The 18931-nt window shown below is 52.5% G+C and overlaps 1 protein-coding gene across 3 annotated transcripts in view; it reads left to right on the top strand.

The window, feature by feature from the left end:
• EEF2K (eukaryotic elongation factor 2 kinase) overlaps positions 1–11887 on the top strand; it is a 55746-nt gene extending 43859 nt beyond the window's left edge. For 2 of the 3 annotated variants that reach the window (XM_039840251.1, XM_039840250.1), the window contains 5 exons: positions 782–916; positions 1063–1251; positions 5593–5717; positions 6971–7149; positions 8440–11887. In XM_039840251.1, the coding sequence (XP_039696185.1) occupies positions 782–916; positions 1063–1251; positions 5593–5717; positions 6971–7149; positions 8440–8549 (738 nt within the window). In that variant the 3' untranslated portion in view covers positions 8550–11887. The remainder of the gene's footprint in view (positions 1–781; positions 917–1062; positions 1252–5592; positions 5718–6970; positions 7150–8439) is intronic. The other variant, XR_005648066.1, reaches the window with a different exon arrangement.
• Positions 11888–18931: the final 7044 nt, after the last annotated feature.

Genomic DNA, 18931 nt, shown 5'->3' with positions numbered 1-18931 from the left:
CGCCCCTGCCCTGTCCGGGCGCCTCACACTCCCTGCCCGCGCACCCCTGCCCTGTCCGGGCGCCTCACACAGCCCCTACGGGATGGCTTTGCAAAGGAGCCGATGCCCTTGGCAGATACTTTCTGAGCCCCCGCCCTGGGCCAGATGTGGGGGATCTGTGGGGACTACCAGGCAGCCCATCCTGGAGGGGTGATCACACGGCCACCACCCACGTGTGGCAGTCGTACCCCTGTGTATTGACTTCCTACAGCCGCCCAGGGACTCAGGCTGCGTTATCTCACGTGCGAGGGATTGGTCCTAAGCAGCTCTCCCCGGCTCCCCTGGCCAGCACGTCTAACGGGCGTCACTGATCGTTGTCAGCAGGCATGGGGAGGCCAGCCCTCACGGACGCTGTCCCCTCTCAGGCTGGCTCTGAATCACACTAGAACCCCTCCCCTCCCGGCCTGTGCTGAGGCGAGTCTCCCTGCCACCTGCAAGGTCCTTCCTCCCCCTGTGGTCACCGCTCCTCAAAGCCCGACCCTGCTCAGCTTCTGCAATCAGATGGGATCGGGCGTGTTCAGGGTGGCATGGCCGTAGACAGAATCACAGTTTCTCGCACCCACGAGCTGACAATTTGAGTGTCTAGAAATGGAGCCGTGTGTGTCCAAGGAAACTTGACGGCATAAGGGCTCGCGCCCCGCCTTACCAGCCAGGCTTGTGTGGGGGAGCAGCTGACAGCTGGTGGCCGCACGCCCCACCCCCCAGCCCTGGGACCTCACCATGCCCCGTTCTCATCCTGCAGGTCTGCGTGGAGAAGTGGAATGACCTCAACTCCTCCCGCCTCCACCTGCCGCGGCCCTCGGCCGTGGCCTTGGAGATGCAAAGGCTCAGCGCTCTGGGCCTTGAGAAGAGAGTCGGGAAGTCCGTTCTGGGGAAGGTACCAGAGATGCCCGGTTCGGAGTCCTCTCTGTCCAAGCCTGGCACCCCGGCCCTCCCCTTCCCTCCCCCCACAGGCCGGCCAGAGGCCCTGGGGTGCGGCCTCGGCCTCCCGGCCTCAGGGCCAACACCTGCTCTGTGCGGCAGGTACATCTGGCCATGGTGCGCTACCACGAGGCCGGCCGCTTCTGCCAGAAGGGCGAGGCCTGGGACCGCGTGTCCGCCGTGTTCCACCTGCAGCATGCGGCCGACCTGGGCGAGCTGGAGGCCGTCGTGGGCCTGGGACTCATGTGCTCACGGCTGCCGCACCACATCCTGCCTGACGTGTCTCTGCAGGTGAGCAGGCCGGGGCCCGGCCAGGGGCGCCCCCGCCGGCCCCCAACCCCTCCCCGGAGGCCCACGCGGTGTGGAAGGGGAGCCCGAGGACAGGGACGGGGCTGCGTGGGGGTCCCGCGGGAGGGACGGAGCGATCGGGCCGGCGAGGCCCCCAGAGTGCCGTCTTCTCCTCGGGGGGGTCACGAGCCCCTGCCGTGCGCGTGGCCCCAGCGTAGCTCCAAGTCCTCCTGACCTCGCAGCCGGGGCTGCGGAGGGTCAGGTGGCCGGGCGAGGCTGGGCTCAGGCCGCCAGCCCTCCTCGTGGGCCCGGCCTGGGTGGGGGGCATCAGACCAGGAGGAGGCGCGAGGCCCTGCAAGGTCCTTCGTTTATTGACATTTCTGAGTGAGTAATACATTCCTGTGATTTTTTAAAAAGATATATAGTGAAAAATCTCCCTCCTATCTTTCTCTCCCTCCTGGTATTCCCCCCATGACGGGAAACCACTGTGACTAGTTTTCTTTTTAAAAACGCGGTTTCTCGTGTGGAGTTCCGGAAAGCACCGCTTCCTGGTGCTTCCGTCACTAAGGACCACACCCCGCAGGACGTAAAACAACACGAGCTCATTCTCACGGCTCTGGGGGCTGCAGGCCCAAAACCCGGCGGGGGTGGGGGTGTCGGCAGGCCACGCTCCCTGCGAAGGCTCCAGGGAGCCCCATCCGGCCTCCCCCAGCCTCCAGGGGGAGCCCTCAGCCCTCCCTCACTCTCCTGGCCTCCTCTCCGCGTCTCTCCTCCTGTAAAGACACCAGTCACATGGGGTGGGGGGCCCGGCTGCTCCGGGATCACCTCGTCTGAGCCAGTTGCACCTGCAAACACCCTCCTTCCAAATCAGGCCCCATCCTGAAGTTTTGGGCGGGTGTGAATTTGGGAGGGGCACTGTCGAACCCATTACACAGTTTTCTAACGCCACCCCAAAGTACAGATTCTTGTGGTCACCCGATTTTTTCCTCCAAAGCTAGCCTACCGCACACACTCCCCCAAACCTCGCTTTCCCATCCGGCCCCGTCCTGCGGGCGTTTCTCAGCGGTAGGAGCCAGCGACCTTGTCCTCCTGGACAGCCGCCACACGCTCCGCTGCACGAGGCCACGTGCTTCACGTAACCTGGGCCCTGTGGGTGGACGCTGGGACTGGTTCTGTTCTCTCGATTGCACGAAAATTGCCGCAGGGACTAGCCTCGTGCGTGTTCACCGAACTTCATGGAACTACCATCTTCGTGGGTCAGGAAGGGTAGAATATTGGCATTTTGATGTCATTCAGTCATATGTACTGTTTAGCCTGTGGGCAAGAGATAACAACGCACAGCCGCCTTTACTTCCCGTTTTAGATGCCGAGGGGCAGACTTGGTTCGGGGAGGGGACTTGAGGGCTGGTGGTGACTTCCCTCTCTCCCATCTCCACGCTTCTTGACCGCAGGACCGAATATTTCTCATGCCACCAGTGGCGTGCCGGTGAACGTTTACCAGTTGGCTCTCGGGGAGTGGGGGTGGGGGCAGGGGGGAGACTGTGTGCACACGTTGGTACGTAAACTTGTAAGTTTTACTGACATAGAGAATGTCAGGCACGCAGTTTACCAAGAATAACAATTCTCTTTACAGTAAATTCCGCCGAGTCTGTAGAGCCCCACAGAACGCACCCGCTAATTCTCGTGGGATTCTTACGCGGTCGGTAGCCCCAGCCACGGTGCCGTTGACGGAGCCGTGACCTTGTGCTGTAAACGTGGGTCGATGCTTTCATTTACTTTAGTGAGATGAACGTGGGGAAAAAAGGCACCCGTCGGAGGCAGAACCCCATTTGTCACCGCCATGAGCCATTTGGTCAGCGAATCGGGTGATGGCGAAGGCTGTTTCCTCCATTTCCTGTGCTGGTCACAGTGCCGCGGCCGCAGAGACGGCACACCGTTAAGTCCATGTGCATTATTAACGGTTCTCCATCTCCCTTCTCAGCCAAGACAATCAAAAAGATAGTTGATCAAACGTGGCTTTTCCCGCTTTCTCTGCTGTTGTTGCCCCCTCCCCACGGACATGGTTGAACACAGAGTTGGGGAGCAGAGGGTGGGAGACACCGCCACGCAGCCTCCCGCCGTGGAGACCCAGCAGACCGAGCTTCTCGACCAGTCGCTTTGCCCTCTCCTCCTGGGGACACGTGGCGGTGTCTGCGACATGGTTGGTTGTCACAACTCTGGGGGCTCAAACGGCATCTCATAGGCAGAGGCCGGGGTGCTGCCCGAGCCCGACATCCTGTAACACGTGGGACGGCCCCGCGGCAGAGAACAGCCTGGTTCCCACGTCAGTGGTCCTGAGGCTGGGATGCCTGTGATAGATGGGAAGAACTCGGGGTCGCAGAGAGTAAGTAGTAAAACACAGTAAAGTCGTGAGGAAGTGGTCAGCTCTGGGGAGCTGTCACCGTCCATTACTTGTAAGTTTACCTAATTTAACTTTTAACGATGGTTTGCAAAATCCCCCAAAAGTTCATTCGGTTCTCACAAGCCTGCAGAGCCGACTCCAGCGTCCTGCCACGGAGCCTGGCCGGGCGAGGACACGCAGAGGCATGTCAGGCCTGAGTGGAGGAGGCTGGGCCCCGGGGTGCACGGCGGGGGCCAGGCCTGGGCGCGGTCCCCCCTCCCTGACCCTCCCTTTGTGACGGGGTTCGGAAGCAAGTCCAGTTTCCTCCTCTGCGGGTGTCCCCAAGGCCTTTCTCTCGAGGGCAGAGTGGGACCTTCCCCGAGCAGGGCTGTGGTTGGATCGAGAGGTTTGGCCAGGGCAGGGCGGGCAGGAAGGACGTCGGCCATGTTCAGGCAGCCTGTGGCTTAGCCAGGAAGACGGGCCAGGTGCCCCGAGAGGCCACCGCGTGCTCCAGGAAGCTCATCTCCCCTTTTCCTGCTGCCCCGTTTGGAGGGGCCCCTTTCTGTTGTCTCACTGAGACGCTGATCCAGCACGTGCTTTTTGAGCACCTCCTGCAGTCTGGGCCCCGTCCTAGGTTCTTACTCACGACAGCAAACTTTTCAGGAGGAGAAGGATGTAGCGCAGATAATAATTAACAAATGAAAACATTTCCAGCAGAATTAGAAATAATTGAGCACTTCCTGCCAAGCACTGTTTTAGAGTGCTTGGGAGAAAATACGACAGGGTATGTGACCAAGAGTGACCGGATGGGCCTCTTGTTTTGTTAGGACGCAAGTTCCGGCTGCAAGGGAGGCTGGGAAATGCAGCCCCTAGCTGGTCAGCCAAGAGAATGGATGCGGGCGATGAGGGGTGGTCCCCGCCATACTTCTCGAAGCCCGAAGGTGGAGAAGGGCTTTGGCTTTGTCTCTGAGTAAGACAGGACGTCTTGGAGCCACTTTGATAGAGTGATGTCCCCTGCCCCGGGCGCATCTCTGACTGGTGCTGTAGGATGGGTCTTGGGGGGCAGGTGGGCATGTACAGCGGCGTATCCACCGCGAAAAACAGCTGGCAGCTCCCCAAAAGGCTAAGCATAGAGCTGCACGTGACCAGGCATGTCCACTCCCGGGCATATACCCAAGAGACTGGAAACTCACATTTACCCAAAAACCCGTGCGTGAGTGTCATAGAAGCATGGTTCACAATAGTCAAAACGTAGAAACAGCCAGACAGCCATCAGCCGTGACCGGCGAACGGATAGACGAAGGTGGCATATCCGTACAGGAGAGAGTCACTTGGCCTAAAGGGGACGAAGCACCCGTACGTGCTGCAGCACAGTGGGCCCTGGAGCCTCGTGCTGCAGGGAGGAGCCAGCCGCATGTCGTGGGGCCACATTCGTGAAGTACCCAGAGCGGGGGACTCTCGAGGAGCAGAAGGGAGGTCAGCCGGTCCCCAGGGCTGGGCGGGGCGATGTGGAGGTGACCGTTCAGGGCTGCGGCGTTTCCGTTTCCTTTCGGCTTGACGAGAATGTTCTGAATGTGACGGTGATGGCGGAACCCTCTGCGGGCACACGAAACGCCGTGGAAGTGTCACCGTGAGTGGGAGGGGTGTACGCATCGTGAGTTCTCTCGACGCAGCCGTCTAAAGTTTTTGCAAGGGTGGAAGCAGGGAGCCCCGCTGGAGGCAGGAGACGAGGGGGGCAGGATCAGACAGAGGACAGCGAGAGAGGGCTCAGCCCCTGGCTCTCCTCCCTGACGGGGCCCCGAGTAGCTCATCACAGCGGTGTGTTCTCTTCCTCACGACACGGGGTCCTCCCAGGCTCCCCGAAACAACTCGGGGAACGGAGAAGATGAGTCAGAGATGTCAGCAGCCCCTGCGGTGCAAACCCGATTCCCTCTTCTCTCCCCGACGCTGGTCGGCGTTGACAGGAGACGGAAGAAAATCAAACCAGAGGGTTCAACTACTTACTGAAGGCAGCTGAAGCGGGCGACAGACAGTCCATGATCCTGGTGGCACGAGCTTTCGACACCGGCCAGAACCTCAGCCCGGACAGGTACCGTGGCCGTCGCTCGGGGAGGTGCCGCTGGGAGATTCCCATCCAGTGTCAGCACAGACCCGGGCCCTTCTGGACCAGGGGGTCAGCGTTGAGAGGGTGGGACCATCTAGGCGAGTGGCTTCCGGTCAGATGTGAAAACCACCGGTCACTGTCAGATGACTTCCCTTTTTATGAAGTAGAGCGGAGCCGGGTGAGCCCCCGACACCATGTCCGCCAGCCACTGGCTGCCATTGCTGGCCCCTGCCTTCCTGGGGCTTCGGGTCTAATGGGGGATTAGTAAACAGGAGAAGCACAGACTGAGGCACCTGTGAGAAACGGGGTGTCGGGGCGGCATCTCTGAAGAGGTGCGTGAATCGAGGCTGCAGGGAGGAGGAGCCTGGTGTGGCAAGCCGAGGGGGCGGCAGGTGCAAAGGCCCGGGAGCGGACGGGAGCCGGCGTGTTCGGGAGCAGGCAGTCTGGCGGGGGGGACACAAGTAGGAGCCCAGGTGGGAAAGGGGGTGCGGAGCCAGGTGCAGCGTGGCCTCAGGGGAGGACGGCGAGTCGCGGCCGTCGCTCCTGGCACGTTTCATGGGACCCACGGGCCGCCTCCTCTGCGTCTGGCTCTGCGCTTCCCTGATGGGCTGTCAGGAGTTACCTACACCCTGATGCAGTTAGTGCACCCGGAGCGGGAGCTGGCAGCCGAGTTCCCCCGTGCCGTGTGTTGTCGGGATGGGCTTGGAACCCGTGTGCCCTGGTGTGGCCGGGCCCACGCTGCAGCAGGAGTCGAGGCTTGGGGGGCAGAGCCGGAGCGGGGGGCCAGCTGTTCCGGGGGAGCCCTGTGTCGTGCTGGGTGGGAGCCAGAGCTGGCCAGCACGGGCAGGGCGTGGGGGGGCGGGGGCACAAGATTGTGCTAGCTCAGATGGTTCTGGAGGCCTCTGCAGGGGTCCCCCGCCCACTCGAGTCAGGGCAGGCGGATCGGTACCAGCCACTGCTGGTGCTGGCCCCTAGGGTGATTTTTTTGCAAACTAGAAACGTGCCTGCCCTTCAAGATACTCGACTCCCATTTGCTGGAAAATTGTAGTAGTATACCAGTTTTTTTCGCCGTCTCAATAAATGTATAAATCTACTATGTGAACGACGCCCTTAGACCTGATGGCGTCGGGCGCTGTGGGTCCCACTGGGGTTCCCAATGTGCCGCTCTTACTGATGAGCCGCCGCCTCCTGCCGCATTGCCACGGCAACCTCCCCCTGTTCCTCTGTCTCCCGGAAAGGTCCCGAGACTGGCCAGAGGCTCTGCACTGGTACAGCACGGCCCTGGAGAGGACGGACTACGATGAGGGCGGCGAGTATGACGGGATGCAGGACGAGCCCCGGCACGCGCTGCTGGCCCGGGAGGCCGAGATGCTGTCCACGGGCGGCTGTGGGCTGCAGAAGGACCCGCAGAGAGCAGGTGGGAGAGGGCTGGCCCCGGGGACACGGTCCCTGTCCCCCTGGGAATTATGGCGCGATGCTAGGCTGAGGCTCGTCTTCCAGCCTGGTGGGGAGGCAGGCCCCTGCGGGCCTCTGCTTTGCTGCCGGATCCCCAGATGGTGTTGGCTTGAGGGGGTGGGGGAGCACGGGCTTCATGGAGCGGCGCGCAGGTGAACTTTCTCATTTTAACGCTTACGTATCGGGGGATTGGGTTTTTGTGTTGGTTTTTTCTTTTTTTTTTTCCACAATTTAAAAAATTGAGCTGACTCTTCTTAACATAAAAGGCATCATTTTAAAGTGTGTGGTTCAGTGGTGTTTCCTACGTTCACCATGTCGTGTAACCATCACCACCATCTAGTTCCAGAAGATTCTCATCACCCCAGAAAGAACCCCGGTGCCTGTTAGCAGTGACGTCCGGTCCCCCCTGCCTCCATTCCTGGCAACCACCAACCTACTTCCTGTCCTTGTAGATGCACCTGCTCTGGACGCCTCGTATAAGTGGTGTCATACGTGTGGCCCTTTGCATCTGGCTTCTTTCGCTTAGCGTGATACTGTCGTGGTTCGTCCGTGTCGTAGCATGTGTTAGTGCTTCGTTCCTTTTCATTGCCGAATAATATTCCATTGTATGGATAGAACACATTTGGTTTATCCATTCATCCGTTGGCACACATTATATATATATATATATTTTTTTTTTTTTTCTGTTACATAATAAGCATACTGAATCCTGATTTCACAGGTACGAGATGAGGCTAAATCGAAGTGTTTTTTTAAGGTTGTGTAAAAGAATTAGGCAAATAATACAACTCTATAATCCCTTATTTGAAATTTCTAAATCCAAAAAGCTCAGAAAAGCAAGTATTTTTGTCCGTGTGGCACAAATTCATTTGGCGGCCAAGCCTGACATGTTTCAAATTTTTATTTCTTCCACTTTCATACATTCCCCAATTAGTCCTGCAAAAGTCCTCAGCCTGATTCTCACTGGCTCCAATGGAATCACCCACCCACCCTAAGGCAGTCGCTGGGCTCGTGGAGATGCTCACTCCCATCGACTGTGCCCGAGTCCGGCCGGTCCCTGTGGGAATGGGGAGGGTGCTTTACACCTGGGCTTGAATCACGTGACCATCCAGAGCCCCACCCGGGTCGTGTGGAGGGAGAGGGGACAGGAGTCATTTGGAAGCTGTTCCCAGGCAGAGGCGGGGGACACGGGGCTGGCAAAAGCCACAGGCGGTCGGTCATCTGTTGGTGCCCCCACTTTGCTGTCTTTCAGGCGACTTGTATACCCAGGCGGCTGAGGCGGCGACAGAAGCCATGAAGGGCCGGCTGGCCACCCAGTACTACGAGAAGGCAGAGGAGGCCTGGGCGCAGATGCAGGAGTGACTGGCCGGGAAAAGCAGCGCTGGCGATCCTGCGTGAAGGGCTGGCGGGGGAAGAGACCTATTGACTTATTTAGGGCTTTTTTTGGGTGGTGGGGGAGGGAAGGGAGGGCAAGTATTTTTAGTGTGTTGTCAATCAACTTTTTTTATGTCATTTTTTTTTTTTACTCTTGAAAATGTCTTTGCTCCCAGCAGAGACCCCACAGCTGTCCCTTGGGGCAGCATTCTGGGGGAGAGGGTGTCGAAAAAGCAGCCTCGTGAACCAACATATCGTTTCGAGGTTCTTTTTTTGTTTTATTTTGTCACTAGAGGTAAGAAAGTGTTTTTCTGCCTTGGGTGAACAATGGTAGAGCTTTGCTCACTAGCCTTTTCAGGCCAGAGTGGAAGTCTCAGGCCCACGAGGTCCGTGTCCCCTGAGTCGGATGGGGACCTTGGAGCTGCACAGTGACTCCCTGTGGGTGGGCGTTGTCCAGACTTCGTGCAGAGCCTGCCTCCTCAGAGCATCCGGAAGCGTGCGTGGCGTGGTTCCAGAACGTGCGACGATGCACGACCCCAGCCCCCTGCCTCCAGGGTTGGGGGGGGCCCGCACACTGCCCGCACACTGCCCCATTGCTCGCCTTTTAAGTTCCCTCCTGAAATGCGACTGACTTTCTGCAATACGGCCAAATGCCATTTTTAAGCATGCTCTACAGCGGGCTTTACAGAACAGGGCCGCTTTTGGTATGCACGTGTTCACTACCTCTAACTCCTCCGTCAGCCAGTGCGGAAGTGGGGTGTGCCTCAGGACTGAGGTGTGAGGACAGCGGCCTGACGTGTCGAAGCCCATCCTCCAAGCAGACGTGCGGTCTGCATCTCAGCGGTGGCACCCACAGTGTGACCGCAGCACCCCGCGTACAGGGCTCAGCACACAGTGTGACCGCAGCACCCCGTGTACAGGGCTCGGCACACAGTGTGACCGCAGCAGCCCGCGTGCAGGGCTTGGCACACAGTGTGACCGCAGCGGCCCGCGTACAGGACTCCCCGTTTCCTCAGTGGCTGACTTTCTTTTGCAGAATCTGCTCCCCAGCCCTCGTCCTTGGAATTTTCTTCCCGAAGCCATGCTGAGTTTCTTGGAATCTGCAGCAGCCCCTCGAGGCTGATTTAAGATGTCTGAGAAGGGGAGAGGGCAAGAGCTGTTAACACGCGTCCGTTCTCGTCGTTTCTCCAGGGCCAGGCTTTGGCTAACTGTACCCAGTGAACGTTCTCTTTAAAAGTTCATATTTAACATCAGTATGATGGCAGCCGGTGTTTCAAAAAGCAAAGAAAACAGACCGCTTCGATCGACCCCAAGCGATTGAGCAGCCTCTCTTTGTTTAAAAATGAAAACATAAAGCGGAGCGTGCCATCATCACACCGTTAAAACGGGTCCCTCCACATCTTAGTGTTTCAAGTGCGGTGGACTCTTGAACTTATGAGAGCGGTAGGTTCCAGAGTCCAGGGCCTGCAGTCAGAATTACCTGTGAGGAGTTCTTTAGAGTCCCCACAAGTGACATTGTCCCTCTTCCTACACATGGACTCATCACAACCAGTTTCCTTTAGAAATCGGAGCTGATCGCCCTTTTTCCGTTAACGCCAGATCAAGTTTTTGTTTGTTTTAACCAGTGCAGGTAGTTAAAAGACATACGTTGCCTGTTAAGTTAGAAGCAACTTTATCGTGATTCATCTCTTCAGAGTCATTACGCCTTTGTTACTGCTGTTAATTTAGCCAGCCTGCTCTCGCTCTCTCTCTCTCTCTCTCTCTCTCTCTCTCTCTCTGTCTCTCTCTCTCTGTGTCTCTCTTTCTCTCTCTCTCTCTGACTTTATTATGCAAATAATTTACATTCCCTGACCACTTGCCTCATTTCCTAGTTACGGGTCTGTGCTTTTCTCTAACTCAGGGGTCGGTGGCAGACCGTTCTGTAAAGGGCCCGGCAGTAACCGCCTGAGGCCGTGCAGGCCCTGGCGGCTGTTCAGCCCTGCTGTTGCGAGCAGAGCCAGCCCTCAGCCGTGGGCAAACCTAGACACAGGGGCGTGGCTGCGATTCCAGTAGAACTCGATTTCGACACCAGGGCCTGCCTGGGCCGCAGTTTTCCGACCCTGCTGTAATCCTTGGTAAACTGAGTGGGAGCCAGCCCAATTTTCTGGCCTCCAGGGCTCAAACACACAGTGCTTTGGCAGAGAGGAGGCACTTAGCGAATGTGAGAACACGAGGGAGAACCAGCCTCATCACCGTACTCACTCACCGTACTCACTCTGGCTCTGGACCCTCCAGCCGGTTAATGACTCATTGTCTGGATTGGCTTGAACCATCACCCCTGCAGCGCACTCAGCCACACGCCTGCAGGTCAGCCGGCGGCCCCCCTCCTCCAGGAGGCCAGGATGGCCTGCGTATAGAGTTAATAATCGAGGGCTTCTTTAAGGACGGTTGAGAGTAAAATGGTCTGCAGGATGTCGAGATCCTTCTGAGCCAGCAGAAGAACTGACTCCACCTTCAAAACCTAGTTTTGTGCCTTCTAAAGCTGCTTAGGGCATCAGTTTCCACAAATGCTGAGCATGGGGGAAAAAAACACCAGAACAAAACAACCCAGGACATTGCAGCCCAACCGGAAAGACATCAGAGGCCGTCTTCAAGTGCAAGAAGCAGACAAAGGTTTGGCAGAATCGCAGAGTTGGGGATGGCACCTGCCACCTTCAATCACAGGCAGAGAAACAGGTCAAGACAGTGCCATCTTTCAGTGGTACTGCCTGTTCTTCAGAGCATCCTGGGCATAAAATTTAAGCTGGACTGTAGTGTCCCTTTCAATTTTGCGATAGATAAAAAAAAGTCTTTACGGATGTAAGAAGAAAAAAATCCCAACCCCCAATGCATCTGAATAGTCCTCTTCCCCGCCTCGCCCAAGGCATTGTGGGAATTAGTCATCAACTGCAACCTTGGTGACCCAGCCAGGTAAACTGCCCTGCAACCTCGGTGGCCCAGCCAGGTGAACTGCCCTCGTTGCTATTCAGTGACGGCCCTTCCTTTTCTGCCTGCACGTAGTCTGCAGTACTGGACATGTTTTACAAATCAACAGATGTTTACACAAGTATGCGCAGCTGGTATGAGAGAAAGGAGACAAATATGCATATTCTCTGGGTGGATTTGTGCCTGCTACCTGTGTGTCTAGTCTCTGGGGTAACCACTGAATCCAGACAAGGTGGACACCAGGTGGGACCCAGGTGATAGGTTTATATTTGCATATAAATGTGGCTTGAGGTATAGATTTATTTTTTTTGCATATGTATTAAGTTCCATTTTGTGTTTCCAAATAAAGTGGTTTCTTTCTCTCCGGTCTCAAATTCAAATGTCTGCTGGGAGCGGATGAGAGGAGGGGCTGCCTGGGGCAGAGGTGACCCCCGGGGGAGGGGACCCAAAGGGGGCAGCTGGGAGTCAACTCGAGAGGATTGTCGCTGTGGGGAGTGTGGGCCCAAATTGTCGCCATGGGGAGTGTGGGCCCAGCGTTGCCCCATTATCTGATTTTTCAAGAGCCACTGAAAATTGGAATTTTAAAATGGATTTCTAACGTTGCTAACTTGTCTGATTTTTTAAAAAGCTTTCCAGATTTGGCTTGTATGCTGTCCCTCTGCTTTAGAATGTAACTTCTTTTTTCCTGATTTTTCTCAGCTTTGAGACAGAAAGAATAATCTTTACCAGAATGGAGCTGTCATCAGCTTCAGAGAAGATAATGCACGTTCAAGATGCTTTGCGATCCAAAGCTTAAGAAAATCTTGGCTATGATCGTGTGGTTTTCGAGCTCGTGTTTTTTTTTTTAATTTTAGGAAATTTGAACATTACCATAGCTATGAGGGTAGACTGAACACACATATTTAGGTTCATGTTCCTAAGTCCCCACTGAAATGACAGGAAAGAGATTGTCTTAATGGCATAAGCCCGAGAGGATGAAGAGGTGTCAACAGCAACAAAATTTTGGAGGCTGGGAAGCAGATGGACTGTAATTGACAGCGGGACCCAGGAAGGCTGGATCCCAGCTCAGCAGCAGGACATTTGAGCAACAACTCAGTTATCACCGACAAACCCCCCAAAAGGCGGAGGCATTAGTTGCAGGAACCTCTGAAAGGGGGAATGAAATGGGGTTAAACTATTAAACTCAGCTCCCCCGTAGAGCTGGCCAGCTGCCTCTCCATCATCCTGCAGAAGCTGGGACACCGGGCACAGCAGAGAGAGGCCACTCTCCCGAAAGAAGGCTGAAGTGGAAGTTTACATATGGGGTGTAGGAGCTCCACCAGCCTTTTCCCCCTGTGTTCCCTTTGACCCTCGTGGCGGAAGGCAAGCAGTTGGAGAAATCTCTAGGGAATCTGCGTAGCCTCAGATAAAAGACTTAATGGTGCTCCCCCTAATGAAACAGCCTGGCTGGAGCACCTCACGGCAAAGGCCGTGGCCACCGAGCCCCACCCACACCCACAGAACCCCATTCTTAAACTTGAACAGCCAGCCGATGTCCGTGTGTCTGAAAAGCATCGCACGTGACATCGAAACAAACCGACAGAAGAAAACGTCTTGGTGAAGGAAACTTCAAAAACCAGAATGATCAATGTCCTTAGATAAAATTGGGCCTTCCTAAAAAGGGAACAAGATGGGATTCTAAAAATTCACACAACAAAAGGGCTCTTGTAAATTGAATGGGCCCTTAGAAAAATGAGTAATCACAGAAAGGTTGGAAAATAAGGTTGGGGAGATCTTCCAGACAGTGAAAGAACAACAAAAAGAGATGAAAAACAGAGAAAATTCTAGGTGTGGGAGGATCAGACAAACATGGCTGCACAGCCGCTCCACGGTGGAGCAGTTAGAGTTGTTACCCCTTTTGCTTTGTGGAGAAATTAGCTACAGACAGCCTAAGATTGTCTGTTAACTTCTTTTTTAATTTTCAATTTTAGTTTTTAAATCTGTAGCTTTTTAATGATCTTTCCTTGGTCTTTGAAAATTTGGGACCAGAATCTCAAGATCTTAATTTCATGGTCAAAATTTTCATATAGCATTTTAATAGGAATTGAATTTGTGTGTGTGTGTGTGTGTGTATAATTACTAAATTATATTTACCATATATTGATTAAAATGTAAATAAATGTAACACAGTCCTACAGTATGCAAATCATTTAGCAGTCAGCAAATACTTTTACTGTACTACTGTAATAAATTAGGGTTCCAGGAAGGTTTGGTGTGTTTCTCCCTTGACATACTCCGTATTTAAGATCACCAAAAGGATCACTGTAAGTCTGGTTAGGACTGGGTGTGTTTTTTCCCTTTTATGAGCCATCTGAGGTATGCACTTGTTTTTCTTTCTACATACAGTACTTATGTTTCTGATTTCATGCAGAATTTTAGTTTTCCCAATTATAAACGAAATTAATTCCAAAGAATTAGAGCTCTTAATATTAAGTAGTAGCTATTGGGGAAAAAAAGAAGTATACTAGTCTTAATTAAAACAAAAGAAGGTCATTCTTAAAAAAAAAAAAATGGCTAGGAACCTAACATGGAAGTTTGAGAAAGAACAGGGAAGGTAGAGGGAAGAGAATCTTAAAAAAAAAAAAATTCAAGAACTTTTCCAGCAGCCTAAGGATATATGTTAACAGAACAATAGGGTCCATCGAGTCAAGTATATAGTAGAAAGGATAAAATTAGGCCTATGCCAAGGTTCATCTTCACAAAATTTCAGAACATCAAGGACAAGGAACAGATCCTGAAAGCTTCCTGCGGGGAAAGGACCAATTTCAAACAAAGGATGGAGAACCACAATGACATCAGACATCTCGACGGTAGCCTCGTTGGAAGATGATGATGCTTTCTCAATTCTGGGGAAAGCGCCCTTTAACCTGGAACCATTCGCCCAAACCATTAATCAAGTGTAAAGGTAGAAGAAGGACGTTTTCAGATACGAAAATTCTCAGCAAAGTAATCTCCTGTGTACTCATTCTCCAGAAGATGCTGGAGGACGTTTGCTCTACCTGGAGAGGGCCAGTGTGGGCGAGACTGAGAAATGCATGGCGTCCAGCAGAAGAGTGAGGCCGAGGCAGCTCCCCAGATGAGGGCGAAGGGTGGTCCCAGCTTCCCCTAAATCTAGACTTTGCCACCCCCGCCAGAGGCTGTGGGAGAAATGTCTTCAGGAAGCCGAAGCGATGCGAGAGCTCACGTGTCTGTGTGTCCACAATCAGAAGTCGAACTAGGGACGATTTCCTAGAAACTAGGTAAGTTGTTTAAAAAGGCAGTTAATAACTATAAACGATGTTTTCCAGAAAAGGAAAAACAATTATAGTCAAGTGTATAGTTAGGCTCAAGCTTAGCAAATAGCATTTACTAATTATTGCTCAAATGAAATGACAATGTGACTCTCTTAGGCGGGCCAGGCTAATGGGAGTGTCTGAGGTGGGGTGGTTGGAGTTCTTCATTAGTAGGAAGTCAACAGGGAAAGCCTAAAACGGAAAGAAAAAAAAAAAAAGCACAGTAAGCTTGTTGTTTAGACATATGGAGACAAATACCAGAAGAATCAGCCAAAAGTTGGAAGCGGTTTCCTGGGGCAGAAGGGACCGGCATACTGCCAACTTTTTTTTTTAACAAGCCTTGTAGAATCGATACCATACACGTGTACAACTTCCATAAAACTATCACATTAGAGTGAGAATTTAATAAAACATTTACTAAAGTAGTTAAAAATGCTAAAATTTGCTGTTAAACATTCGTTATAATAACTATGTTTTATCGAATCTGACACAATCGATCTTAGGATGCACCATAATTTTATGTATTAAGAAGAAAAACCACACGGAAAATAAACTATGCCATTGATCACAATGCAGGTCCATTTTAGAGACATTAAAAGGTGAAAAAGAAATGTGTCTGAGAACCGACCCCTCGTGTCCGTCGGGCCTGGCATATACCTCTGACCACGCAACAAACCTCGGCGTCGTTCAGACCATTTTACACACGAGAAAAGTGAGGCTTATAGGGATCGCACGGTGAAAGTGTTTGCCCAGAACGTTGTCATTAATCAAGAAGGAAATTTGGAGCCTCGAAGATCAGGTATCGTTATAGCTCCAACGTCAACAATGCCGGCTGATGCGGTAACCCCAGGACCTGCCAGCACCTTCCTGGGGGCGTGTCTCCTGCAGGAACAAGATCCGCTCGGGGGAGGGAGGCCTATCCGATCTTGTTGGTTTTTTGGTTGCAGCTAACAGGACTCGGAGCCGGCTAACTAGCAAAGAAGCAATTTGGGGGGAAGGAGGTGTTTTACGGAATGGTGGGCAAAACGGAAAGAATCGGGCCGCAGAGGGGGAGGCGCCGGGGCCAGTGTGGAGATGGAGGAAGCGCAAGGCACCCGCCGGCCTGGGAGACCCCTTCACCGCCCGGCTGTCGAGCCGAACCGTCATCTGGGATCCAGAGGCAGAGCCCCAGGACGCAGCCTCCGATTGGCCGTTTGGGCCTTGTGCCCGCCCCCTCAACGCTTTGATTGACAATTCCTCCAAGACCTCAGCGGGGAGTGTTTCCCAAAGGGAAAATCCGTATGGGAACTAGAAAATGGGGGAAAGGACAGAAGAAAGGCAAAAATCACAGATTTCCAGCCAGAGAGGGCATTTCCTCTGGGGAGGAAGAGGAAAAGGGCTCTGAGAAAACTTTTCGGATGCTTTGGCTGCAGGCCTATGTCAAGATCCTCTTACAGGATGGCGGCAAGCGCAAACCCTCTACTGCAAAGCTTCATACTCGGTGCGGACGGTTTCAAAAATTTATTTTTTGTCCCAGCCATCTTCAGTGTACAGCCTGGTGAATGTCGGGACATTTGCAGCCGCTCCCCGGCTCTTTCGATCTCTCTCTCTCTCGGGCACCCCTCACCTGACAGCCCGGGAGTGGGGGACAGGTGGGCAGAGTTTGATCTGTGGTGCTGGCCTTCTCTCCCTCCGTCGTCCCCCCCAAACTCCCCCATTAGCCAGGGCCAGAGAAGCAGACACACCCAGGGATAGTCAGGGTTTCAGCCCTCTCCTCCCCCCTACGGCTGAAGCGGCTGGGACCCTGTGGGTCCAGAAGTTCCCATGCGACATTCTACTTCTCATTAGCTTTGCATCTGACTGTCACCAGACAGCTGTGTAATGGGGCTGCAAGACTGCAAGAAACTGCCTTGAAGGGTCCCATTCGGTATGTATTAGTAGGGACACACCCGAACTGCTCCAGAAAGTCCTGGCGTAAGTATCTCAAGTGTCATTTGATTCCTTACCATTCAAAGGTTGTCGTTATTGGTGGTGGGGTTTATTGTTTACGACCAGGTAGCGTTTGCTTTAAAAGCAGAAAAGGGGGATTCGTTACAGCGATGAAGGGATGTCTCCAAGGCTATGCGTCCCACTGGGCCCTGGAAAGGGTCCTGAGCTGGAAGCCAGAAAACCAGATCTCTCTCTGACTCTGCTCTTATTCTCATTTTATCATTCTTTTGTTTCCTATGCTCTGGCTTTCTCTCCTGCTCCAGTCCACCGCACAGACTATGCCCCACCCCCACCCTAGTCTCCCTTTCCCCCTCACTGCAGTCAGCCTTAGAGACTAACCCCAGCACTGAACACATCGGATGAACAGATCAGGATCTTATCCGGTCTTAGTTCTTCAGATTCTCAAGAGAGAATCCGGTTGGTCCACGCTGAGTTCTCTGTCTCCCGGGATGCACAGTCCAAAGTTGGCTGTCAGGGCCCACTCTCAGGGCTGGTCGGGCAGTTCCTGGCAAAGTGGGATGAGGCAGACTCCCGCAATTAGCCCAGCGCATAACTCACAAGCGCAGTCCTTGCTGTTGCGAAAGCGCGGTGAGCAGATCCGAGCTTCTGCTGACCTCAGGGACAATGCCTCATTTAGCTTTAAGGCCCCTTCAGTGCCCGACCTGTATCCCCAGTAGACGTCTGCTTCTGTATTTTTAAAAAAATGCCTTTAAACGCAACAAACTCTCCCAGTACAATGAAATCTTGGCATATCAACATGTTACAAGTAAATGGAGAAATAACACCAGATTATTCTATAACGTGGAATAAATTAGATCTATGTTTCATAATAGACCCCCCAGAACATACAGTTGGCGTAGGAAAACAGGTTGCAGAATGTTACTGGTGCATGGTAGTGATGTTTATGTAAGTGAAAAACAGGTAGAAGACCATACTATGCATTGTTCGTGGGTACATGTACACACACACACACACACACACACACACACACACATGTTTGTATAGACATGGAAGTAGAAGAAATGGAGGGGAAGGATGCACGTCAAATTCAGGACAATAGTTAGAACCAGGGCTGAGGGACGAGGGAGATGTTTGGGAAGGGGGCTTTATTTTTATTTGGTCTAATGTCTAATATAATTTTTATTCGGTTAATATAATGGTCTAATATAGCTGTAATGGATTTCAAATCAATCAATTAATTAATTAATTAATTAATTAATTTATAGGCGAGGCAACCCTTGGTTGACCTCACAGATTGCAAGGACTTTGTCAGCTTACAATCTCTTATTTTTTAATTTTTTACACCTACAGCACCTGGTCTTCCTAGGTGGTCTCCCGTGCAGTGGATTTTTAAAAGGACAATGTATACCATTCTCTGTGTAATTTTTAATAAAAAGTATACATATAGGAAAAGAGTTGAAAGTTAAGTGCCACAATATCAAGTGGTGGGAATGTGGGTGATTATTTAGTCTTTGTAGTTTTTCTATATTTTTAAATACCTACATACATCAACATAGATAGATATTTTAAAAATACGGTTGGGTGGAAAAAGTCAATTATAGATCAATATTAATAGTATGATAAAACTTATGTAAAAACCCATACTCGAAAACTAAACATCTATTTTGTACGGATACATATATTTATGAATATAATCCATATAAATTCACAGCAGAAAATACAAAAGGATGTATACCAAGGTGATAATAACGGTTATATGTGCGCAGGGCCTTAGGTTGGGGGTCAAAGGTTTTAACATTCTGCAAGAATTCCCGAGTCGTTTTGCGCCGAGGCCAGCTCCCTTGGACAGGCCTTCGGAGCCCCTGGGCGGGTTACTGCCGGAGTCCGTCATTTGTTCCTGAGATTCCTAACCCGAGTCGGTAGGTTAACCGAAGGTGGTCGGGTTAAACGCTGGACTCCGAATACAGATTCTTCGACCTTTTTTCTTCGCTCTAAAACCTATTTGGAACAAGTCTGGGTTTAAATATCGGAACAAGTATTTTAACTACACGGCAAACTGTAAATATTTTTATCACGAGCCGATGGAATGAATACATATTGAAATATGGCACCGTAATTGCTTTTAAAGGTATTAGGGAGCTCCCCGAAAAAGAGTCGCTACATGTT

The sequence above is a fragment of the Pteropus medius genome, unplaced genomic scaffold (assembly GCF_902729225.1).
Source record: "Pteropus medius unplaced genomic scaffold, Ma_sr-lr_union100, whole genome shotgun sequence".
NCBI classification, from domain to species: Eukaryota; Metazoa; Chordata; class Mammalia; order Chiroptera; family Pteropodidae; genus Pteropus; species Pteropus medius.
Note: the sequence above shows the minus strand (reverse complement) of the source record. Positions and strands in the feature narration are given on the sequence as shown.